At 48.4% G+C, this 26,511-nt stretch overlaps 1 protein-coding gene across 6 annotated transcripts in view; it reads left to right on the top strand.

Annotated features, from left to right (window-relative positions):
* The window catches only part of CELF2 (CUGBP Elav-like family member 2), a 177,531-nt gene that overhangs the window by 63,416 nt on the left and 87,604 nt on the right, over nt 1-26,511 (top strand). For 3 of the 6 annotated variants that reach the window (XM_076073068.1, XM_032971833.2, XM_032971779.2), the window contains exons 2-3: nt 12,700-12,856; nt 20,101-20,252. The exons of 1 other annotated variant lie outside the window; for it this stretch is intronic. In XM_076073068.1, coding sequence (XP_075929183.1) covers nt 20,188-20,252 — 65 coding nt within the window. In that variant the 5' untranslated portion in view covers nt 12,700-12,856; nt 20,101-20,187. The remainder of the gene's footprint in view (nt 1-12,699; nt 12,857-20,100; nt 20,253-26,511) is intronic. 2 more of the 6 variants (XM_032971816.2, XM_032971807.2) reach the window with 2 other exon arrangements.

Below are 26,511 nucleotides of genomic sequence, written 5' to 3'. Positions count from 1 at the left end.
CTGGTAAAATAAAAAACTGTTTAGTTTAAATGACCCACACGGCGTCGGGAGGCCTCCCATCCAAAAGTGTATCGACAACAGTTGCCCAGTGGTACGTGCGCGCGTGTACACCGCCACGTTTGTTCGCACGCTATTCTTAGAGTAACGGAGCCACGTACGGTGAAAGGCAAACCGTATCGGTGTCCTGTACTGCGGCGGCGCGTGGAACGTTGTGAACGTGGCGGTGTGGTGTGCGCCACGTACCTCGGCGTTTGAATGTTTCGCTTTGAATAGCCGTCGCAAAGGGGCACACGCGCCTGCAATATGCGGTGTTCGGCGGCTGCTTGTTGGGCTTGTGTTCATGTTCATTTTGTTGAGCCAGGTTAGAATGCGAGAGACCCGGAGAGTTCACGTTCACAGGAATGACTTTGGTAGCGTGGCAAGAGAGCGATCTGGGGGCCGGCGACGCGGCGGTTAGCAGAGGTTCGCCGCTTGTTGCAGAGGTTGACGGGTTCGAATTTTTCCGGCGGCCGCCCTGGTTAACACTGCGGGTGTAATTAAATATCCTCTGACGTCAATCACGAGACCCAGGCCATTGCGTGCCGGGACTGCTGTACGCAACAATCATTGCACATTGATTGTCGACCGATGTCCCGGGTGACGCACCCTGGCCCCTCGCTGAGTTCTAAACTAAACTATTTAAAAAAACAAAAATGTTGCTTATCACGTAGAAATTTATAGCAGCCAAATACTCAAAACGCATGTTTCTAAATATGGAGGGGAAAACCGGAGGACCCGGAGAAAAATCCATGCGACCACGGTCAGAGAATTCAAACTCCAAATATACATCTCGCGTCAGGGTCGGGATCGAACCCACGACCTCCTGTACACCAGGCGAGGTAGTGAACATCTCGCCGAGTTCTCACGTGGTTAAACAAATACAACTTGAAACATGACCCTGAGGTCGCGCGTGAATGTTGTTTAGCTGTGGCCGCCAGACGTTGAGAATGGGTCACGCGGCAGCGCGTGGCGTGGAGGCACACCCATGTAAGGGGCCGTCCATAAATGACGTCACGCACCTAGGAGGGGGGGGGGTCAGGCATGTGTGACGATGTGTGACGAGGGGGGGGGGGTTTGAGAAATGTGACGTCATATAAAAATGCGCAACTTTAAATCAACATAGACAACACGTTCTACTGAATTAAATCGACTTTTTAATAAATGTTTTCTCCTACAACATCAGAGTGCAGCGCCACATTAAATTCGCACTACAATGACAATAGTTTATTTGAAACATGTTTTATATTTTTTTTTGGGGGGGGGTGGCAGAACTTTGTGACGTCATATTTGAGGGGGGGGGTCTGATTTTTGTGACGCCGTGTGACGAAGGGGGGGGGGAGTCAAAAAGCGTCCAAAATCGCGTGACGTCATTTATTGACGGCCTCTAAGGCTAACTGCGTTGCCATGCCAGTTGAGGCGTGTCACGTCACCATTCCATGAGGGTGCCGAAAGATACTTGGCAGGCCGGTCGGGACCGATTCATACTTTTCATACTTTGAAACTGGCAAAGAGATCCCATGGTATAGCTGCTCATCCTGAGCTCTAAATGCTCTGATAGTGCATTGCCTTTGTACGGTTCGCCTTTTGGTGTTCTCTGGTCTGACACCGGTGAGATGAGACCACGAAGAAGGCGGTCTATGGTGGAGGCCAATCAGTTTCAAAGACAATGCGAAAATTATCAGAGCTATGTTTGTTTGCATCCATGTTCACCACACGTGCGTGAGGTTAATGCAGACTTGATTCCCTGCAAAATATATCTAAATTTCGATTTAAAGCTTTCGTGACTGCAAGGATTCATCTTCTTTGGTTCTTTCGGTAAAGTCACGTAGAATGAGAATAAAATAATAAAATAACACAATAAAATTTTCACGACGTTTCGGCCACAACACAAGTGGCCTTCTTCAGGTGAAAGGAACAGACCTGTCGGGACGAAGCTCTCATTCTACGTGACTTTACCGAAATAACCAAAGAAGAAAATATATCTATCTGGTGTTCGAACATCTTAATACATGTTGTATTGCCAGAAAGGGTAAAAACCTATTCTTATTTTTCAGAGGTACCTTATATCCACCACGTGAGATATGGGTCGTATCTGCAGGTATCGATTGGATTCATCATACCGCAGTTCTGATCAACAAAGTGCTGTGAATGCGTTACAGCCGTAGAATTACTCTCGGGATGTATTGGTAACTAGTGTAGCAATGCCTTACTAATAATGCCTCTTTGCTTGGGTATGCAATACCAAGCCAGGCCGAGTATTGATGAATGCCATTGTCATTTACTCTCCCTTTTACAGAGCAATGCTAACCTGGAATTACTGTAGACATCGAGTAATCAATTTAATTATCTCAAGGCAGTATGCCAAACGACTATCGATTTGTTTTAATTGATCTCTATTTTTTACGTTAGTAAAAATGTGGAGGCAGAGGGAGAGGCGAGGGGAGAAAGAGGCAGGAGTCGGGGAGCCAGGGGGAGCCAGGGGGAGCCACGGGGAGACGGAGAGACAGGGAGAGACGGAGGCAGGGTGAGACAGGAGACAGGTTAGGGAGGGGGACAGGGACGCAGGGGGATACAGGAGGAGACAGCAGGAGGCAGGGAGAGATGGAGACTGGGGAGGCAGGAGCAGACAGGGGGAGGCAGGGGGGAGTTGGAGACAGGGAGAGCCAGGGGTGTGTGTGTGTCGGGCGTTGAGGTGGGGGGGAGTTGGAGTGAGGACGAGCGGAGCATGCTGCTCCGCTCGTCCCTCGAGACTCGTTTAGGAGCTGTTGGGCTGTTGTTGTTGAAATTTATTGCAGATTTTGTGGGCGGCAGGTGGGAACACAGCCCCCCCCCCCTCTCTCCTTCCCATTGTGAGTCCCACCACACCCGTGCAGCGTTTACCATGTGCACCGCTCTCTCGCTCTCACGCACGCGCATCCACACAAGACACTTACTAACACTCACAAAGATCCCCCGTATAGCTTACACAGGCGGCTGGGGCAAGCGGTGTTGTTCGTGAGCGCAATCGTGTGCGTCCCAGTGCCGGTGTTTTTTGTACCCCACACCAGGGACTCATTTGAGGCCGACTCGACCGAGATGAGCCCACGGACCGGTCCAGATACGGCATTCGCCACTGGCGGTTCGCCGTGGCCTGGAATCGAATTGAAAAGCGCCGCGTTCTTTAGCGCAGAACGCTAACTACCGACGCCACCGTCGGTACTCACGATAACGCACGCATGAGTATGCATGTATTATAGTACCGTGCATACGCACACTACTACGCCGACGTTCACGTACACACACACACACGCACAAACGGGCGTCTTCCCCCGCTTGATGTGTTCTATTTTTCCCTCCTTGTTTATCTTGTGGTACCGGGGGGGGGGGGGGGGGGCTGCCAGCTCCCAGCTCATGCCGAGATGAATGGGTGCGAGTCTGGCTTTGTGCTGTAATCCCAGCACGACCCGGCGTGTGTGTGCGGTCTCTCTCGTGTGTGAGTGTGCGCGCGTGTAGAGCTCGCGTAGGCGCGTCGTGTTTGCTGTGTTGCATCGCGTTGTGTTGGCTCTTGATAGGCGTTCGCTAATTAACACATCTTCAACGGTCATTCTATGTGTGTGTGTGAATGTACCTATGTACGTACGTTGAATTTCTTTCACACCGTACGTAGCCAAGCGTGCTAATTGGAGGTGCGGGGGAAGGACAACTATTCACAAGAAGCAGATCTAAAGAAATGAGTTCTCAATCTAGAGAAATTAGTCTTCAATGTGCGGCGGTGCAGTGGTTAGCGCGCTGTGCTACGAACCCGGCGAGCCGAGTTCGATTCCTGCTCACCGCCAACATCAGTGACGATTATCTGAATCGGTCCTGGTCCTCCTCCCCTAGGTCGACTCAGCCTCAAGTGAGCACCTGGTGCGACGTGTAAAAACATTGCCACTCGGGAGACAAAGGCGGCCGGGCGTGGTACTGGCTACCCCACACCATTGTCTGGCGTGCCGGCCTTCATAGGTGCTGCTCGCGAACAGCACTTGCCCCAACAGTCTGTTGAGGTTATACGGGGGGGATCTTTGTCTTTGTGCAAGCATGTCTGCACGTGTGCTTGCGGGAGTGCGCTCGCACTACGCGCATCAATAAGGCACAAAGCAATATACCGCGCAATTCAATTTTGTATCATTTGGCGTCGTATTACAGAGCAATATCCTCAATCAATGGACTGGTTCGCGACCATATTCTTTAATAGATGGGCTTAGTTTTTATTTCTCCCCAGCCCTCTGAGCCTAAAAACACCGTAAATGATTTCTATTTGAGATAGGAATTGTATTTCATTGTCGCAAGGTGCTGGTTTATGTGGATTATAAACTTCATTTTGCAGACCATAACCTATTTATTTCTCAGTATTACTCACTTGGGATGCTGACTTGAGGATTTGCTGTCCGTGGCCACTTTTTTTTCTTACTACTGTAATATATAATCAGGAACTCACCACTCAACCTACAAGACTGTAAATCGTTTCTTGAAGGCCCTGCACGTGTACAGGGGGTATAGCAGAGTACCTAGAGTATGCCCACACACATGCCAGCGAAGAACATTCAGACTGCGAGCAAATACCCTACGGGGTGGACTTCTTTCGTATGGATTAATAGCAGATTACAGATGTAATTTTAGATTTGTCATGCCCTCAATTGTCTGTTCGGACGCAGAGTGAATCTCGTCCGTTCCTCCTTTAGAGGAGTGAAGGCACCAGCAGCGGCAGTGGCGGAGTGTTCACGATGCACAAATGACGCGCCATTTGTGCATCAGGTGGCCGCATCGGCCACGTGGCCCAGTCCTGGTTCGGTTGATGGTCGACCATTGGCGACGTGGAAGGTGGAAGTCGGGAGGTTCGATGGTAGGGTCGCTGTACGAGAGGTTTACCTTTGACGGTGGTGGTTCATCGATACAACGCATTGTAGATTTACACAGCGACCCTCTGAAAGCGACGGCATCGTAATACTTTGTGCGGAACAAGTGGGCAGCTTATTTTGTGTAGCGTCGGTGTCGATCAAAGGGAAAGAAGGAAGGGCTTGCTTGAGTCTGCACTTGAGCAGGGACAGGGGGTTGACCGCATGCATGGACAGGGAAGGGAGTTTCGGACAATGGGGGGCAACAGAGAGGAATCAGTGACCTCCCACTTAGAGGAGGTTGACTGTGGGCTTCATCAGGAAGCCTTGGTTGCTTGAGCTGGAGAGTGCGTGGAGGGGTGTAGAGTGAGATGAGAGGTGAGAGGTAGGAGAGTGCGTGGAGGGGGGTAGAGTGAGATGAGAGGGTAGAGGAAGGAGAGTGTGTGGAGGGGAGTAGACTGAGATGAGAGGGTAGAGGAAGGAGAGTGTGTGGAGGGGGGGGTAGAGTGAGATGAGAGGTAGGGGAGTGCGTGGAGGGGAGTAGAGTGAGATGAGAGGGGAGAGGTAGGAGAGTGCGTGGAGGGGAGCAGAGTGAGATGAGAGGGGAGAGGTAGGAGAGTGTGTGGAGGGGGGGGGGGGGTAGAGTGAGATGAGAGCGGAGAGGCTGGTGGCTCGGGTCGAGTCCAAGGAGGATCTTGATGATGGTGAGGGAGATCTTGACATTGGATTGGGAGCCACTGCAGTAAATTAAGTGTTGGGGTAAAGTGGATGTTGAAAATCTTGTGAAAATATTTGGACATTTATAGGAATTTATTTTAGAACTCAACCTCCCCCCCCCCAAATAAATATATATATAAAGATACGTACTTACAATCGTAAAATTTAAAACGGAAAGAAAACTTTTGGGAAACTTGGTTAAATTCGTCAGCTTAAGTGGCGATGAGACTGAATGAACTACAGTACCTCCTCGATCATTGCCTCTACTCTCGCAGCGTTCCTGCTTCAGCCTTCATGCTTCTGCTCGATGTCGTTCTTCAGTAGATCGATCCATCGTCAATAGATCTTCGATAGATCGATCAATCTCATGCTTCGTCTCCCTCCGATTCTCTTCTTTTCTTCGTACAACATTCGGATAGACGGTTTGCTAGAATGCGTAGAGTCCTTCCTTCATGTAGTGCCTTACGAGACGATGTCCGAGCCGTGGTGGTCTCTGCCTTCTGGAGTTTCCCGAACAAGCGCCATCTCTCGGCCTACTTAAATAACTTCCAGCGCCTCTTGTCGATCCCACTCCTGGGTGAGGGGTGGGTGGCCTCCACCCGCCGTGCGGGTCCTGCGGGACGTTTGGCCAAACTTGAACACACACTAGTCTGTGCGGGTTTCTTGAAGATGGGTAGCCCAGACGTGGGAGCATAGTACAGTCCAAGAAATGGATTTTTGCCACGCAGCCCTCTGCTGGCAACATATCCCCAAACCAGAGCGTGTAGCACCTGTTTTACCCCGTGCTTTGTCGCCCATCGAAGCGCTATCCACACTCACCCCTGTTTAACATCTGAGATGTGTTGAGAATAGGTCCATTCCGCACGTGTACATATGTAAGGCATACCAAAAGGAGGTTGTCCTGAAATATTTAATCTCTGGGGAAAACGTTCTTATCTATGATGGACAAAAACTGAACGGCATGTACATTGTATGCAGGGCTTCCAATTGCATTATCTCTTTGTTGATTGTTTCAAAACCTTCGATTTGAAGCTTTCGTGACTGCAATGATTCATCTTCTTTGGTTATTTCGGTAAAGTCACGTAGAATGAGAATAAAATAAAAAAATAACACAATAAAATTCTCACGACGTTTCGGCCACAACGCAAGCGGCCATCTTCAGGTGAAAGGTACAGAACTGTCGGGACGACAGAGCTTCAATGAACGATGTTAAGATTCGTAGCGACTTTTAAGCTGGTTGGGAGAAGTGAGGCACCTTGACAAAGGGGTTTGCTCTCCAACACACTGGTGTGCTGAACTAGTAACTAATTGGCATGTTTGTTTGCGTGACAAACCTTACTAATCGGCTGTGTCAGGTGGTGGCGGGTTTAACGACACACATTTATATATTTACGCGATCTAACCCAAAAACCTCTATTAAGGACAACCATTGTTCACCTCCCCGCGAAGCGGCACTCAATTTACTGACCCTAGAGAGATGATGGAGGCTGTGCCAACCGTAATTTGAACCGTAACTTTGCGAGCCGCTCACTTTACTGCCAGATAATACGGCCAGCGCAGTCTAAATGCTGTCGGAGAAAGCACCCAGGAAGGGAGATGACAGAACAAGTGGGCTCCACTTCATCCGGCGTCTCTCCAAAGGGCCTTTCCCTTGCTTGCATACACAGATAAAGAAGAACATCTCAAATTACCGGAAGCGCGTGAGAACTAAATGTCGATTACTATCTTCTCATTACCAATGAGGTGACCATAATCAGAGGCTGGAATGATTGTTCAGGATAGCTACGTCAAAACGAGGAGGATAATGGCGAAACTCGGACAGGTGGCTGCCATACCTCCGCAGCACCTTGCGGCGCTTGTTATCAATGCATGGCGCTCATCACCTGTCCAGGCAGTATCCGGGGGTCAGCCATGGTGCTTGGCTTCCGAGGTGTGAGCGCTTTCTGCAGAAGCGCCCTGCCCACAAATGATAGCTCAACGAAGTGGCTTCTCACGTGGACTCTTATAGCAGCCCAAATATTCTGAACGGATGTTGATTCTAAAATGTGGGGGGGGGGGGGGGGGATGACCCGGAGAAAAATGCGCACAACCACGCGGAGAGAGAAACGCAAAACTCCTAATATACAGCAGGCGTCAGGGGTCGGCATCGAACCCACAAACTTTCTGTATCCCAGGCGAAGCGGTTAACATCTCGCCACCACGGCGCCCCACAACACAACATCGAAGCAGTGTCTGTTTTTTAAAGAAGGCGGAGAGAATGGAGAGATCCAATGGGGCCGTCTGCATGGAACTCACGCGATTTACAGGCAGCTTGAGCTCATTCAGATTGCTACACTTATCCCGGTTGTCGGTCAATATTATACGACCAATATTTTGAGATGTACCAAGCGAGGTAGTAAATATCTCGCCACCGTAACACGCCCGCGTACACGCGTCCTGAAATTTGCGGCCGAGGCGACGGCGGGCGCCGCGAGGACCTCGTGGAGTTTTTCCCGGACGCCTCGCGGCTCCGTCAACGTCGATCCTTCCCCACGATATCGCCGCCGTCGGGATTGTTAGCCGGCCCCGGCGGGATTTTGAAGCGGAGATTGGGAGGATTTCCTCGCATTATTTCACCCCAACCGCCCCCACCATCACCCCCCCCCCCCACCCTAAAGAGAAATGGAGTTTGTTATCCGTGAAGGCTAGCTGTTCGTTCAGGACGATGTATTGGGGGTTTTTTCTCCGGGTAAATCCTCCAGAATACAGACGTGAGAATGATTTATTGAGGCGGCGGAGTGTCGCCCCAGAGCACGCCACCGTCCAGATTTGCGATATTTTTTTTAAATGTCCTCGTAAATTACTCAATTTGGTTAAAAAGAACACACCAACATGGGCCCCTTCTGGCAGACTATATCTGTGCGTGCGAAATGTAGCGCCTTCGTGATAGCCCCGTGCCATAAGAACGGCGTTATTATTACCGAACGGAACTGAATCATTAGCGAGCAGGGGGGGGCGGGTAGGCAGTGCTGCGGGAGGATGTACCCAGGCGCCCCTTCCTTTATGCAGTCGAATGACCTACGGACCTCTCGTGAGTAAATCCTCTCTTTGTATAGGCGAATAGGTCGAAACGAGTGTGACTGTGCGAATGGAATGGTGACCCCCTCACGATGTGGCTGGGAGGTCCCGCGGGGGTTGTAGTTCACGTGTTGTAGCACTGAGCTGCCAACTAATGGATACCCAGGAATGTCAGTCTTAGGATTCAGGAGGGTCCCGCTAAGTTTTCAGATTAGGTGGGGGGAGGGCAGGGGGCACTTATAGCTATGTAATGTATATTCTGATGGACTATTTTGCGAGGAATACGTTTTGAAAATTTAGACCATGATCTTAGCACAAAACGCCATGCTCTTTTCACTGCATGTAGCCTAGTTCTGCACCAAGGCCTAATATGTCTGAGGGCACCCCGGTGGCAAGATGTTAACTACCTCACCTGGTATACAGGAGATTGTCGGTTCGAGCCCGACCCTTACGCCTGTATATTTGGAGTTTGCATGTCTCTTCCCCATGGTAGCGTGGATTTTTTTCCGGGTCCTTCGGTTTTTCCCTTCACATTTGGAATCAACATCACGCGTTTAGAGTATTTGAGCTGCTATGAATTTCCACGTGTTAAGCCACTTCGTTGAACTATAATTTGTGATAGCCAGGTCACTTCTGAAAAAGAACCATATAGCTAGTGGGCCTTACATAGTAAAATTTAAATAGTTTAGTTGAATCTTGATTTTAAGCTTTCGTGACTGCAGGAATCCATACTCTTTGGTTCTTTCGGTAAAGTCACGTAGGTAGAAAAAATCATAGATAACGACGTTTCGATCGCAAAACCAAGCGACCGTCTTTCTCTCACCTGAAGACGGTCGCTTGTTCTTGCGATCGAAACGTCGTGATCTATTAGTTTTTCTACCTACTTGACATTACCGAAAGAACCAAAGAGTATAGTTTAGTTGAAGTGGAGGAACTAAACGCCAACATGAGGAACTGGTTGTTATTGCGGTTGCATTAACCGTAAAAATACGCAGAGTGAAGCAGTTCCAAATTGCGGTTACAATTTTTGTATTCTTTACAGGTTGCGAATGAATGGAAATGACCAATTCAGGCGCGGTGCCCATTCATTCACTGGCGGTTGGTGATGTCACGGCGGACATTTGAAAGCGCAGCGTCAGCTGAAGCGTATGAATACGTATACGACGCAAAGGTGCAGCCCTACAACTGCTTGCTCGCGCCTCCGCTGGCAGAAAAAAGGGCCTCCGCTGGAGTAAACTCTAGAGGCTTCATTGGCCTGCTCTTCCACGTTGACCGGAATGTTTTTGATGCGGTGGGCCGTGGCCCACACTTTACCCCACTGCGTGTGACCCACTGATCGAATTACCACGGTGCGCCTCTTTTGCGCCACTGGTGTTGACAGAGGCGGCCGGGGAGGGATTTGAGAAACTCGTCCCCGCCGCTCGAAGGTGCGTGCCGGGAGATGGAGTCGAATCGGGAACCCTCTGCACTGGCGAGCCGAGTTTTGCCACCCCCAATACACCGCGGCAGCTCCCGTTGTGTGTCTGTCCGTGCGTCCCCCATGCGCGTTGTGTATCGGATGTCGCGAACCACTATTTACAGAGCATTGAGTGCCATCTGGTGTTTGAGTGTGACAGGAAGGCATGCGACAGGGCATCGTGTCGCCGATTAGAATCGATTTTCCATGCTCGCAAATACCGTGCGTCCAAATCGTGCATTCGAGAATATTTTTCGCAGTTTATGCAAATTGTGTGCAAATTTTGCGATCTGATGTTACATTTGAAACTCATGGCGGTACCCCGGGGTACCATAGGACCCCGGCTCTCGCATAATGTCCGTGATGCAGTCACTTTTAGTCTGTTGATGGTCGGCGATGCGGCAATCGACTCATCTCGACGAGCTGTACTCACGACGCACCGCCACTACGGTACGTGCGAGCGTTCAGGGTTTCAGCGCAATCGTCCTCGCTGTGTTTCAACATCTCAGAGTAGCACTGATTTCGGATTGATTGGTAACCCCAGTCGCGGAGTGAAGTTACACCCCTGGAAAAAAATTGTGTCCCAGAAATAAAGTATTTTATTGCCTCGGCCATTTTGTATTATTTGGTACCCCGGGGTACCGCCATAAGGATTACTTAGATTAATGGTGAGAATTTGACAGTACGAATGATACCAAAGGGAAACTATAAACAGTAAAAGCAAAATGGCAAACATTAAACCAAAAATAATTAATTCTTGCATTAAATCACAACCCCAAATTATTACAATCTTCCAAAACTCTAAAGGGGGGCAGGGGGGGGGGTGACCAGTCACGTGGTAAATGAAAGACATAGTGAAGTGGAGCCACCGCATGGGGATGCCTCCATCCAGCAGCAGATTGACAAAGGGGGGCGGTACATTATTCTATCGCGGTGGGTTAGAAAGGGAAAGCTGTTAGGACGCTCTTAACAACTGGAGGAAGTCCGCTGACAACGGCGAAGGCGCTCCAGACAGCGGGGGACTGTGGCAGCAGAGTCGGGAGTCTTACCTCCTTATCGTTGGAGCTGTGAGTGGGAGAGGCGGTGGGTGCCCGAGCGAGGTGGGAGTAGCGAGGGGTGAGATGAGGTCAGAGAGTTCGTTTGTTGTCATTCCTTTGTTTGTCATCCTTCCCCCCCTCCCCCGCACCTCCGATTGGCTTGCCGCGGTTGGAAGTTCAACATAAATACATACATACAGAAAGGTTGGACGGGGAGTGGGGGGGGGCCACGAACAATGGGAATGTTGTAGGCCACGAACTTTACAAGTGACAGCTGCCTGCCCTACATGTTCGAGATGCCTCTCCCGTGCCTCTGACCCATGGCCTCAGCACCCGCTAGAACGTGAACAGCTAGCTTAGCGTCGCCTCCCGCCTCTCGCTGTGCTGCTCAAAAAAGAGACTCCGCGTTCTCTCGAAGTCCTCATCGTCTGCCGGCGTGCACTGGGGGCTCGCGTCTGCAAACACTCTTCCTTCCGATATTAGGGAGCCACTGGCGGCTATGCACTTGTAATAGCTAGTTTGAAAACTAATTTCTTTAGAACTGCTCCTTGTGTTTAGTTTGTTGTCCTTGTCCCCGCAAGTCCGATTAGCACGGCTGGCTACGTACGTTGCGGAAGAAGTCCAACGCACATTCTCATGCGATCGTCTAATTGCCTGCGGTAGCTTTTGACTTTGCGGTCTGTAATTTGACGTCCTCTTTTTCCGAGGTTTTGATGGCTTTTTTTCACCCCCCCCCCTTTGGCGTCATGTCACGAGATATCATCTGTGGGCCAGAGCAGAACAAAGGGCTGACCATGTATTTTTTTTTTACAGGTGTAAGCCTCAAAACAAGGGAACATTCTGTAACCATTATTTAACCAGATGAGAACCCAATGCAGCAACTAAAATTTACATCGCAATGCTAAGCACGGCATCATAAACGCAGATATGCGAAGCGAGGTGAGACTGGCCAAGAGACAGGGAAATAAAACCCGAGAGTGAAATGATCACTGGCAACTCCGTCAACTGTACCGAGCGGTGACCTCAACGATGAGGAGTGCCACGGTGGCTAGGGGATGTTGACTACCTCGCCTGGTATACAGGAGATCGTGGGTTCGATCCCGATTCTGACGCCTGTTGTATATTTGTATTTTGTATTTTTCTTTCCCCGTGGTCGCATGGATTTTCGTCCGGGTCTTCTGGTTTTTCTCTCCACGTTTAGAATAAACACGTGTTTAGAATATTTGGCTGCTATAAATTTCCATGTGATAATCTACTTCGTTGAGCTATTATTTGTGGCCAGGTTGCTTTTGAAAAAAGAGCTCGATAGCTCAGTGGGCCTGAACCTGGTAAAATAAAAAAAAGTTTAGTTTAGTCCTCTTGCTGGGGCAGTTGCTGTCCTGGATAAGTCTTCCCAGGACCTTAAATGTCCCATATTTTGTCATTTTCTTAATAACACACTATTAAAGACAACTCATTTGCATGTAGTTCCTCCTTACTTCTGGTTTTGTGAGATATTCTTCTTGTCATGACATGTCCCGGTTTTTTTGTATAACAGGTGGCAACTCTTGCAAACGACCACTCGAACCACCTCGATCCTGCCGGCCGGTCGCCCCCAACACGCCAGCCGCTCCCTGGCGATTCCGGCGTCACCAGGACGAGCGCGTGCCCAGAGTTCCCAGGAATCAGCGCGGCCAAGCATCGGTTAGTCCCGGGTGAGCCCCAGCACCACAACGAAGGATATCTCACAATACTCCGTTCATCTTCGGAGTAAAATCCGGTCATCCTCGCAGCAGCAGCAGCAGCGGTTTTTGGCTAGCTAACGAACAAAGATGGTCACCGCATCGCGCGCTTTCAAATGCGCTTCTGCGGCCGTCTGGAACGCTTTTCCTTCCGATATTAGGAAGCCACTGGAGTGATGCACTTTTAAATCTAGATTGAATAAATACATTTCTTTAGAACTGCTTTTTCTGTTTAGTTTGTTGTCCTTCCTCCGCACCTCTGATTAGCATAATTGGCTATTTACGGTGCGAAAGAATTGAAATATACATACATGTACAGTGAGGGAAAAAAGTATTTGATCCCCTGCTGATTTTGTACGTTTGCCCACTGACAAAGAAATGATCAGTCTATAATTTTTGTTGGCAATCACAGTGAGAGACAGAAAAACAACAAACAAAAACAGAGAAACGCATGTCAAGAATGTTCTAAGTTGATTTGCATTTTAATGAGGGAAATAAGTATTTGACCCCTCTGCAAAACATGACTTAGTACTTGGTGGCAAAACCCTTGTTAGCAATCACAGAGGTCAGACGTTTCTTGTAGTTGGCCACCAGGTTTGCACACATCTCAGGAGGGATTTTGTCCCACTCCTCTTTGCAGATCTTCTCCAAGTCATTAAGGTTTCGAGGCTGACGTTTGGCAACTCGAACCTTCAGCTCCCTCCACAGATTTCTTTGGGATTAAGGTCTGGAGACTGGCTAGGCCACTCCAGGACCTTAATGTGCTTCTTCTTGAGCCACTCCTTTGTTGCCTTGGCCGTGTGTTTTGGGTCATTGTCATGCTGGAATACCCATCCACGACCCATTTCCAATGCCCTGGCTGAGGGAAGGAGGTTCTCACCCAATATTTGACGGTACATGGCCCCGTCCATTGTCCCTTTGATGCGGTGAAGTTGTCCTGTCCCCTTAGCAGAAAAACACTCCCAAAGCATAATGTTTCCACCTCCATGTTTTACGGTGGGGATGGTGTTCTTGGGGTCATAGGCAGCATTCCTCCTCCTCCAAACACGGCGAGTTGAGTTCCTGCAAAAGAGCTCCATTTTGGTATCATCTAACCACAACATTTCACCCAGTTGTCCTCTGAATCATTCAGATGTTCATTGGCAAACTTCAGACGGGCATGTATATGTGCTTTCTTGAGCAGGGGGACATTGTGGGTGCTGCAAGATTTCAGTCCCTCACGGCGTAGTGTGTTACCAATTGTTTTCTTGGTGACTATGGTCCCAGCTGCCTTGAGATCAATGACAAGATCCTCCCGTGTAGTTCTGGGCTGATTCCTCACCGTTCTCATGATCATTGCAACTCCACGAGGTGAGATCTTGCATGGAGCCCCAGGCCGAGGGAGATTGACAGTTCTTTTGTGTTTCTTCCATTTGCGAATAATCGCACCAACTGTTGTCACCTTCTCACCAAGCTGCTTGGCAATGGTCTTGTAGCCCATTCCAGCCTTGTGTAGGTCTACAGTCTTGTCCCTGACATCCTTGGAGAGCTCTTTGGTCTTGGCCATGGTGGGGAGTTTGGAATCTGATTGATTGATTGCTTCTGTGGACAGGTGTCTTTTATACAGGTAACAAGCTGAGATTAGGAGCACTCCCTTTAAGAGTGTGCTCTTAATCTCAGCTCGTTACCTATATAAAAGACACCTGGGAGCCAGAAATCTTTCTGATTCAGAGGGGGTCAAATACTTATTTCCCTCATTAAAATGCAAATCAATTAATAACATTTTTCACATGCGTTTTTCTGGATTTTTGCTGTTGTTATTCTGTCTCTCACTGTTCAAATAAACCTACCATTAAAATTATAGACTGATCATTTCTTTGTCAGTGGGCGAACGTACAAAATCAGCAGGGGATCAAATACTTTTTCCCTCACTGTAACTTAATTGTCTTGTCAACACATAGCTGACCATGACTGGATATTTTTCAGGATTGCTACCTCGAAAAGAGGAGGATCCTGACAAAACTCGGACAAGTGGTCTTGAGTGGTGGATTGGCTACACCTTGTTAGGAGACCCTCATCCAGCAGTGGATAACAAAAGGGGCTATACATTATTGCTGTAAAAATATGAATGCACAATCATGGTACCTGGATGCCAAGGAGCGGGAAAAGGTGCGGCCCAGCAAATTGCCAGCTCACACCACCTCTGCTGGAAGGACCTCCACTCGAGGCCGCTTTGGGGAGCCAATGTAAATTGTATTTTGGCCCCCTCTTACACGCTGGCCAGACGTGTTCAAAGAGGTGGGAGTACTCTCACTTTACCCCAGCAGACGCAAACCTGCCGATCGACTTACCGTTAGTACACGCATTTCAATTGCTGGGTGGACAGGCGGGGGGGGGGGGCGGTGGGGGGGGGGGCGGTGGGAGGGGGGGGTGGGCTATGAAACTCGCCCCATCGTTTCAGCCGCCGCGCCAGGAGATGGAGTTTAGCCGGCGACCTCAGGGGATTGCGAGTCCGGGCGTGCGAATACGTCACACCGCCGCAGCAGCATCCCAGTAGTTAGTAGCCTTTGAAAAAAAAATTGAAACAATAATTACCGTTTGTTTATTTATTACATTGTCTCTGCTCGCGAGAGCTGATGGTGCAGTTGTGCGCGCGTGCGTGTGTGCGCGTGCGTGTGTGCGTGTGTGCGCGCGGATTAACCCTCGACAGCACTTCCCATTGTGCCGTTCGCGTTGGACGCAATGAAAAGCGACAACGCCGTCAGCCTCGCGTTTCACTCGCCGCATTCACACAGCCGCTCTTTATTTTTACAATAAAAAAATGTCTACTACGATAGGATGCTGTGAGTGCCACAGCGATGTGTGATGGTTGTCACGCTGGACTTGCGATCCAGACGTTCGATTCGATCGCGGTGGAAACATTTGGGAGAATTTTTTTTTAATCATCCCCGCATCCGTCCACCCAGACATATAAATGGGCACACCACGGTGAGTCGATGGGCAGATCACTCACGTGATGGGCACAAAGTAAAACTCTAAAAAATATTAGTTTACCAGGTGCAAGGCCCACAGAGCTGTGTAGCTCTTTTTCAGAAGCGACCTGGCCATCACAAATGATAGCTCAACAAAGTGGCTTATCGCGTGGACATTTATAGCAGCCAAAAATACTCTACGCATGCTTATTCCAAATGTGAAGGGGAAACACCCCAGAGGACCCGGAGAAAAATCCTCACAACCACGGGGAGATAGACACGCAAACTCCAAAAATACAGGCGTCAGGGTTAGGATGGATCCCACGACCTCCTGTACACCGGGCGAGGTAGTTAACATCTCAACACCGTGGAAAACGGTGGGTTACTCCCACCTCTTCCAAGACGTCTGGTGAGCATGGACAACTAGTCCATATAACCTCTGGAGGGGCTCTCTATAGCTCTCTCCAGTGGAGGCCCTTCCAGCAGCAGTGGCACGAGCAACAAAATACAGGGCTGCACCTCTACCAATACGATTGATATATCATTGTGTGTATGCATAATATATTTCGAATATATTCGTACCCTCAAAGCAGGGGCACGTGTACATCGTTGTCAGGGAGGGAAGCACGTGTGTGTGTGTGTGTTGGCCCATAAGTGGGGAGCGGTTAGCGCTACGCTGCGCTACGAAACTGGCGACCCGAGTTCAATTCCCGCTCACGGCCAAAATCAGTGACGATTATCTGAACCGGTCCTGGGCTTCCATTAGGTCGACTCAGCCTCAAATGAGTACCTGGTGCGGTTTGTAAACATCGCCACTGGGGAGACAAAGGCGGCCGGGCGTGGTGCTGGCCACCCACCCCCCGTTGTGTGCCGTTCTGGCCTTCATAGGTGCTCGCTAACAGCACTTGCCCCTACAGTCTGTTACAGGCCACACGGGATCTTTGTTTTATTACCAGTGAGTAACTGTGCTCGTGTTCGTGTGTGAGTTGGGAGATGCGGCCTTTGACAGCCAACACACCTCGGTTACTCTCCCAGCAGCCTGCGTTCACTTGGTGGCCATGCATAACGTCCGGGACAATTGGGTTTGCCGATTCTGGTTTGGGTCCTCGCCGAGAACAGCACAGCCTGAGACGAGTACCTCGTGTGATTTATATTTATTTGAATATCGGCACCGAGTGATAAAGGTGCTCACCACACCGCTCCTTAGTGTGCCTTGCTGGCCACAAAAAAGCAAAAAGTGCTCACAGACGGCGCAGTCCCCAGCCATCTGTATAGACTCAACTGAAGATATTTTGTCTTTGTGATTCGGTGAGTGTGTGATTGTGTGATTACATGCTGGGTTTTGTGCGTATGTGTGACGGTGCCTGTGGCGCTGGCTGGCTCACAGCACTTGCCCCAACAGTCTAGGGAGGATCTTTGTCTTTGTAGTGCTGGCCGCCTACCCCCTCGTATGTCGTACCAGCCTTCATAGATGGTACTCGCTAACACCACTTGCCCCAGCAGTATGTGAAGGCTATACGGGGGTTCTTTGTCTTTGGTGTGTGTGTGAAAAATTGAGGTTTGTTTTCCTTATATGCGAATGTTGAGTATTGTTTAAGTGATTGTGTATTAGTGTATGAGTTCATAACAGTGGATTGATATCTTTGTGTTGGTGTATGTATTATTATGTGTGTGTGTGTGAAGTGGGAGTGTAGCGGTTAGCATGCTTCACTACGAATCCGGCTGCTCAAGTTCGATTCTGAACCAGTCCTGGGCCTCCCCTAGATCGACTCAACCTCAAATGAATACCTGGTGTGGGGTGTAAACATCGCCACTGGGGAGACAAAGGTGGTCGGGCGTGGTGTTGGCCACCCACCCCGTCTCGTGTGCCATGCCGGCCTTCATAGGTGCTCGCTAACAGCACTTGCCCCAAGAGTCTGTTAAGGCTATACGGGGGATCTTTGTCTTTGTGTATCAGTGAGTGGTGCTGTAGTGGTTATCGCTTTTCACTGAACCTGATTCCTGGCCATGGCGAATTATATCAGAAACAATTGTGTACCCTCTTGTGGATCAGCTCAGCTATAAATTAATGCGCTGTGCGGTGTTTAAGCATCAGCTCCAGGGAGACAAAGGTGGCCGGGCGTGGTGTTGGCTACTTTAATGAGGACTCGCTAACAGCACCTGTCACAACAGTCTGCTTAGGCTATACCGGTTCATCTTTGCATGTATGTATGTATGTGCAGCATGTTGAACTTCTTTCGCACAGTACGTAGCCAACCGTGCTAATCGGAGGTGCGACTGTGCCCGACTGTCGGAGCATTGCCTTTTGCATTTCTGATTTGGGATCGTGTTCGTCGTGTACACGTTAGTGTGCCTGCATGTGTGTTATTATACTCTTATATCAGCGCACAACTTTATCTATTTGTGATGAACGCTGCACTTTCCGTCGTTTTCATGCAGGGGGCGCTGCAAATCTACGCGCCCCCTGCATGAACGACGGAGGCGCAGGGACTGACGTTCGATTACGATGGAATCGATCTGCAGACGGAGGTCTTCTCGCACGGCCAGCAGCTCCGTGTCGCCTGATCTCGATCCTGCAATCCCAAACAGGCGAAAGTCCGCATCGAACCGAACCCCCAGCAAGGCCATCTACTTAACGACGAGAGAAAATTCACACGAAATGCCATTTTCAATGAAGTCTTCCAGATGATAAAATTATATAAGCTTTTAATGAAGAAATAAAATTATCTAATTCAAAACAATACAATTCAAAATGTTTCATTTTAAAACTTCAAAACGGAGCATCGGGTGCTTGCGTGAATGCGTCGTTCGAAGTGCAATTGTTTCCGTGACTTTCCTGGCCAAAGGCCGTAAATGTTTGCGTTAGTTCCTATACATTGTATATATGTGTGTGTATAAATATGGGCGTGCGTATTAAAGAATCAATGAGCGAGCGAGCGATCGTGCGTGCGTGCGTGCGCACGCGGTCACCGGGGCGAGTAACGGACCACTCCACTCCGCTCGTGTCGGCATATTTCATTGTTCCGTGCCTGTGATCCGCCCGACGATTCGGTGAGGCTGCGCGATGTTTATCTCGCCGCTACCGCCGCCGTACAAAAGCCGCCCTCTTCAGCGGCGGCGGTGCCAGTGGTCTGCCACGTGTGCGTCGTCGTCGTGCGCTCCCTGTCGAGACCGACATCGTTTGTGCTCCTCTCGCAACTCCTTGCTTTTGTTCGGCGTTACGTTTTGCTGTTGATTGTGTTTGGTTACTGCTTTTTCTCTCTCTCTCTCTTTTTTTTTCTTGTCTGTGAATATACTTGGGGGGCGTTTTTGTTTCTTCCTTGCGACCGGCCGGAGACTAATATTTGTCAATCTCGCATTTATTCCGCACATTGAATTACATCATCGCTTTTTTAAAAAAAAAAATTGTTTGGACACAATCTCCACGTGCCACCAATTACATTCGACCGTCTCTTGCTGCCTTAAAAACTGCTCCCGAGAAGACGCTCAGCTTTGTACGTCTCACTTTGCGTGTGCGCGCGTGTCCATGCTGTTTGCCCAGTTGCTACTGACGCAGCTGCACAGATCCAGTCTTGGCGCACGTGTTGATTTTGTCTGCCCATGTGTGCGTGCGAGAGTGGAGCGGGTTAACCACCCACCTGTTCCTGTCCGTTCCTCTGTAAGGGGAACCCAGTGGCTTGCCTGTCACCCATCCCCCGTCGCATCATCCCGCGCCTCTTTTCCTCCCACCCAAACCCCGACAATCAAACTTCCAAAAACGCTCACGTCCCCAATTCTCTGCCACCCCATCGTGTGTGTCTCTCTCGTCTCTCCCTCCCCTTCTCACCCTCTCCCTCCCTCCCTCTTGCCTGCCTCAACCCCCTTCCCCTGCTCACTGCGCACTCGATGTTAGCCGCTTGTGCGCCGTACCGAGTTCAGTACGTTTCAGCCTGCGTGCTGTGACCATAGTCTCTCTATAGTCCTGTGTCCACAGAGTGTTCGCTCTGCGTCATCCTGAGTGTCGAGTCTTTGTGTTGCCGAGAGCATTGTCTCAATGATTCTGAGTGCTTCGTCATATTTTCATTCGCGTTAGTTTTTTTTCCTTCCTCTTGAGTGTTCTGTAAAAAAAAAATCCTTTTGTCCAGTCATGAGTACCCCAGTCCGTAGCATTTAGCCCGGGTGACCTTGAGAGCGTTTCGGTCCACGTTGAACCCGGAGTTTATTTTAGACCTCGTCGCTATTAAGTAGGTCGCGAAAGTTGAGGGGTTTTTTTGTTACTGTGCCAAGCATTTAGTCGACGTCACGTCGCCGGTTCATCCGAACGTGGGGGGAGGGCTCCAGTCTGCGAGGCCGACGTGAGGAGAGAGCGCCAGAATGACTTGCTTCAAGCTCGACTTCCTGCCCGAGATGATGGTGGAGCACTGCTCTCTAAACCCCTCGTGAGTACCAAGGTCACCCGCCCAACACCGTCACACTTTCCCCCACTGTTGTGTTCCTCTCTCACCTTGACGCCGTTGAGCGCGTGAAATGATAAGCCACTTTCGTTGAGCTATCATTTGTGGCTGGGTCGCTTCGGAAAAAAGAAGCTAATGGCTCGGTGGGCTCTGCCTGGTCAAATAAAAGCAATTGCTTAGTTTTAGCGAATTTTTTGGGGGTGATTTGCTTACCTTTGCACTCCGATGGTGTGTTTTTTTTTCGTATTGTTTGTTGCTGTAACGGTCTGACCCGCCCCTACTGGACATCTGCGAAAAGAAATAACTTCACAGCTCGTCAGATTCCTCCAGTATAAATACATATTCTGATTCTGAAATAACCCTTCGTGCTGCCCCCGTTCAAAATGTCACGTGATGACAGACCCACCCGAGTGTTTTTCTCTCGTCGGGGACCACCCGTTCGTTGAGTTACGCAACTTGACGTCGATATAATGGACTCGGTTTGTAATCTCCGTGTAATAGGGCCCTCGCAGGGCATGTGGGTTTACGCCCGTTGTGCTCTGTCGGGCCCAGATTGGTCATGGTCTTCGACTAAGAAACACGAATTGACTGTAACTTCAGTCTGAACACGCTCGCATTGGTTGTGCCATAAATCTAATGGAGGCTTATCGAAGGCGACGGAGATCTTTTGGACAGTGATCGATTGTTAACTCAATCTAATGGATGGACACGGGTTGGCAGTTATCGTGATCTAATCAACTCAAAATGGTTGTGAGGGTCCTTCCGTCTGGCCCCAAGTCACCGAGCCGTGAGGTTTCAGACAGGACCAGACGTGCGCTATTATGGCTGTTGTAGGATCATCATTGCAAGCACTGTTTTAGTAGAAACACACATTTAACGCCATTTTTAAAAAAAATAACACTAGTTACAGCAGGTGGAGGAAATAGTTAGGCTAATTTTTTCGTTGTTAAAATGGCAAAAAGGTGGGGCCCTGCAAATGTTTAATCACGCCACTGCTGGCTGAAGGGGCCTGCATGAGAGTTAGCTCTGGAGAGCCCCTCTCGAGGGTGGTATCGTTCGCCTACTCGTTCAGACGACTTGGATGAGCTTGGAGTTCTCGAACTTTGCTCGACCTTGCGGATCGACTCTGGCTGTGGTGTACCCAATTTGTACTGCTCGGTGCAACAGGGCTTGGGTGATTTAAGAAACTTTTTCCATCCTTTTGAACTGCCACTCCGGGAGGTCAAACCGAACTGACGACCACTGGATTGAAAGCCCGGTGTGCTCGCCATCCACATCACAGTAGCAGTGTTTTTTATTATTATTATTATTTGTTTTCATTAAACTATGAGAAATTATAAACTTTTTACCAACAACAAAAGTCCACACCTGCTTACACTAGTTAATGTAGTCGAGTATTCATGTTACACTTTGTAGTAGATGGCACGTGTTGGTAGCTCCGCATACTGTATGGTTCTCCCAAATGTGTTTTCGGTTTGTACCGCCTGCTGCTCGGCGCGATGTCCCGAATTTGAAGAAGCACGTGGAGTAAAACGTCGGACAACGCGCGGCACAACCCGAAAACACGTCTGAGAGAAGTTTTCCACAAATTCGGTGACTCCGGTTCTCATTACTCCGTGGTAATGTCTGCGGAGGTCTGCTGAGTGCGGGCATTATCCAAAGGGTGAAATTTGCTTCACAAGTAGGCATTTAAAATCCTCCAATGACATCATTTGATGGAGCAGGCCAGGTTTGAGACTGGCAAGACCGAGAAGTAAAATCTGATAATGATGCTTAACTACATTATGAAATAAATAAGTTCAGATCTCGTGTGTAGTGTTAGATTCTCTCCTGTGTTTTATAACTTTACTGCTTCTTATTACAAACTTTAAAACGGTCAAATGGGATCATCCACAGCTATTCCTTCTCATTTAATTTAATTTTAATTTGCTTTAAGGAAATGCAATGTATTCTACAGACCTGTAGGCCTTCCAAAGTGTTGCTATCCAATGCAATTTGTCTAAACAAGGCAACCTTATGCCAGTTTTGATTTCGTTTCGTGTCGTCAGCAGAGTGTGGCCTTAAAAACAAATACCACGAGGTATACCAGTAGTTATGGGCGGAGCCACAGGGGGGCTGGGCTTAGCCCCCCCTGAAATTTTGGGAAAGTCGGTAATCGGGATAACCGGATATCCGGCTGCTGCAAAATGCTGCAGGCTGCCACCTCGTGCTGCCCTGCAGGCTGCCACCTTGTGTGCTGCCCTGCAGGCTGTCACCTTGTGCTGCCCTGCAGGCTGCCACCTTGTGTGCTGCCCTGCAGGCTGCCACCTTGTGTGCTGCCCTGCAGGCTGCCACCTCGTGCTGCCCTGCAGGCTGCCACCTCGTGCTGCCCTGCAGGCTGCTTGAACTTATTAGCCACATCAGCGGCTCCGACCTATTAATAAACTCCGCGTTCAAATCCAATAAAATTTGTTTTATACATTTGTGGCGCCCATTGGAAAACATAAACACTGATATATCTCAGAATATTGAAGTCAAAATCCTTGCTCCGCCCCTGCCAGTAGTGCACTGGATAGACACTTCAATTTGAGATCCATCTGGTATCTGGCCATGTTTTCACTATTTGGATCTGGCCGAAGAGTGAAAACTTAAAACATATTTCAAAGTATGATATGTCGATTGCTTTCGTGTTTTTTGTAACTATCATTACATTTGAGCGCCTTAACTATGTCACGGAACTGTGTGGCTGCCGTTCCTTATTTAGTCTCGGCCACCGGTCACCGTCCCATCTCGCGACATGCCCAACTTGTTTTTTTTTTACAGTCAATGTTGCTGTCTCTAGCTTCCGTTTCTTCTCTGATCCAGGGGGGTTCCTCTTTCTGTTTTTTTCAGCGTAATTCTTTGCTTGTTCCTCTAGATACACTTTTCAACGAATGGTTACAATGTAATTATATTGTAGTATGACATGATTTCCATATTCTAATGTTTTTTTTATCAAAAGTATAATTTTACCTCAGACAAACTGAATTTATGGGAGCCCAAATTTAATTGAAAAGCATAACATGGGAACCTCTAAAAGCGAACGTTAAATCCTCTTATTTTAACCACATTGGAAACTTTATACTTAACAGTGTTGCATGAGTGATGAGTGCACCAGTTTGGTTTCAGCTCACCAGATATTTCAGTTTTGGTTCTAAATTTGAATGGAAAGAGGAACCTAGTTCCAACGACCGCTATGTGTGCCAAGTGCAGTACGATCAAAATTTAGTATTTTACTTGAACTGTGTGACTTGTAAAGTAGTTTATTTTAAATTAAAAGTTTCTTTTTCTCGTGGGCACTCAAATTAATATTTAATGTCCTGAAAAAGCATTGCAGCATGCAAAGTAATTATGTCACATGGTTAATTTACAGAGATAGGGGTTCAGAATATGTCTGACATGCCTTGGTGTGGCATATTGGCCTACATTGGCACTTGCCTGGATGAACTATATTGATAAAATAGGGATATTTGTGGACCGTATTTGCGTGTGAACGTGTGCGTGCATGTGTACATTTGTGAGAGTAACTGCATGTGTGAATCCACGTCTGCATGAACGTGTAACTGTGTCCTTACGTGAATGTGTGCGTGAATGTGTGTGCGTATGTGCTTGTATAAATGTGTCGTGTGCGTGTGTTTTTTCACTGATACTTGATAGTGCAGACATCCGCTGTATAATCAGCTGAACGCTGCATTCGTAAAGCGCTGTTGACATTTCATACAATAAAACGACACACCGCTATGCTCCCGTGAACATTTTGAAAAGAAATTGTTGTTTTTCACGCATGTAAGCATTCTGCATTCGACTTGCGTGAACAAAATGTTTTAACTGTGACGTGACCGGGGTGATTCTGGGGGCTAATACCGATGTCAGACAAAGCACTTTGCCACCTCTGCCTTGGGTTCTACTCCCGTGCCTGGGTGTCTCTGAAAAGGCTCGCGTCTATGACGGGGCAGTGAGCCAGCACACCTGAGATCCCGGGGTTTTTGAGGCCTTGGCTGTGCTGGCTCAGTGCCCCCCGTTGTGGACATCGTGTGGCCGCTTGAGTCGCCCAGTCAAAGCCATGAGACACAGGGCCACTTGACAATAAACCACATTCTGTGGTCATGCGCGTCACTCCTCACGGAAATTCGTGTCCCACATCACCAGAGTTACGTCGCCTTCTTGGTTTGCCAACCTCTGGATGCCCTCTCCAGGGCCTGTATCGATATCCTGTTCTCCTCCATCCAGGTCACATGCCCTCCTGTACAGCTTCGCCTTCTTTAGCTTTTTAACTCTTTCTTGCCTAATTGTACTCCTGTTACACACCATATCCTGATAAATACCCAGCATTCTACAAATATTCAAACACTAGAAGCTGTCGTTCTTCTTGTTATCATCGTGTAGCTCTGACCCAGACACAACCAGTGATATTATTCTGCCACACACAGCCTTAACAGTAAAGCTGGCCTCTCTTCTCTTCCAAATGTATTTAGGCAGGTCCATCAAAACCTCAGCCTGCTAAAACAATACATTATGAGGACTGAACTCCTCAGACGGCGACGCTGTGGCCTGACTCAGCCAAGCAACTCGTTCACGAGAAGAAGAGTGCAATACAGTAGAACTCCTCTTAACAACGAGCCCTGCTAACGACGAATCGCTTAACGACGGGCCTCCATAGAGCCCCAATGTGTAGTGTATAGTGTAGTGTATAGTGTTGTAATGTATAGTGTAGTGTGTATAGTAGTGTAGAGTAGAACTCCTCTTAACAACGAGCCCTGCTAACGACGAATCGCTTAACGACGGGCCTCCATAGAGCCCCAATGTGTAGTATATAGTGTAGTGTATAGTGTTGTAATGTATAGTGTAGTGTGTATAGTAGTGTAGAGTAGAACTCCTCTTAACAACGAGCCCTGCTAACGACGAATCGCTTAACGACGGGCCTCCATAGAGCCCCAATGTGTAGTGTATAGTGTAGTGTATAGTGTTGTAGTGTATAGTGTAGTGTATATAGTAGTGTAGAGTAGAACTCCTCTTAACGACGAGCCCTGCTAACGACGAATCGCTTCACGACAGGCCTCCATAGAGCCCCAATGTGTAGTGTATAGTGTAGTGTATAGTGTAGTGTATAGTAGTGCAGTGTATAGTAGCGTGTAGTGTATAGTATCATAGTGCCTGCATAGAACCCCATATGTAGTGTATAGTATAATGCATCGTGACGTGTATAGTAGTGTAGTGTATAGTAGTGTAGTGTATAGTGCAGTGTATAGTCGTGTATAGTAGTGTAGTGCCTCCATATAGCCCAATGTGTTTGCTTACCGACCATTCCCCTGATAACGACGGGCTGTTGTAGGTACAGTAAACATTTATTAATGCATCGATTAACCGTGTTTATTTTAATAGTATGTGTTTATAATGTCGTTAGTATCTTTATGTATTGATATACATTTTAAAAATATTATAAAGTACGATTTTTTCGGTGAAAAAGGGGGTAACTTTCGATGCTATCGGAATGAATAAAGCCTTTTAACGTGTATTTCCTATACTCGCTTAATGGCCAAATCACTTTACGACCGGTTTTGGGGAACCAATTACGGTCGTTAAGAGGAGGGGTTTCTCCTGTACCTCAGCTTGACCGCCTTTTCGCAGTCCCCTGTGTGTCACGCAAATTACAGTACGCTTGCAAATAGTCCCCTCCTGTCTCCACACTTCACGCTTCCCAATGATAACTGTGATAAAGATGTGAGAGCCCCACTTTAACCGTGGCCCATCAACTCCGCTTCGGGAAACCTCTTGTCCTGAGTGTTTAGCACTGCCATTCCCCCACGGTCCCTTACCTACTAAACGTGCATGTCATATCATATAAAGATGACTCATTGTGATTGCTAAGGACTATTCTTCATGGTCTATACTGAACACAAGGTCAAGCATTACACTCAACGTTGTTGTCCTTACCTCAAACTATTCTTATGACTCCCCTTAAATGCACACAAGCTTTGGTTCCATTGTACAAGTTCTTAATTAGCCAACCTATCTTACCCAGAATTCCATAAAAACTGAGAAGTTCCCTTTTTCCCCAAACAGGATCATGTGCTTGCATGAAGGCTATGGCAACAGATACAAAGGTATTTCTTCGTAGCGATCTTGAACATGGATGGTTTCAGTTACCTTATCTTAACAATATATAACTCAGTTAAAACATTGACCACCTCAACCACGGCCAATTTAAAATCCTTCTCGCGTTGTT

The sequence above is a fragment of the Petromyzon marinus genome, chromosome 3 (genome assembly GCF_048934315.1).
Source record: "Petromyzon marinus isolate PM22_M1 ecotype Great Lakes invasive population chromosome 3, UKy_Petmar_22M1.pri1.0, whole genome shotgun sequence".
In the NCBI taxonomy this organism is placed as follows: Eukaryota; Metazoa; Chordata; class Hyperoartia; order Petromyzontiformes; family Petromyzontidae; genus Petromyzon; species Petromyzon marinus.
Note: the sequence above shows the minus strand (reverse complement) of the source record. Positions and strands in the feature narration are given on the sequence as shown.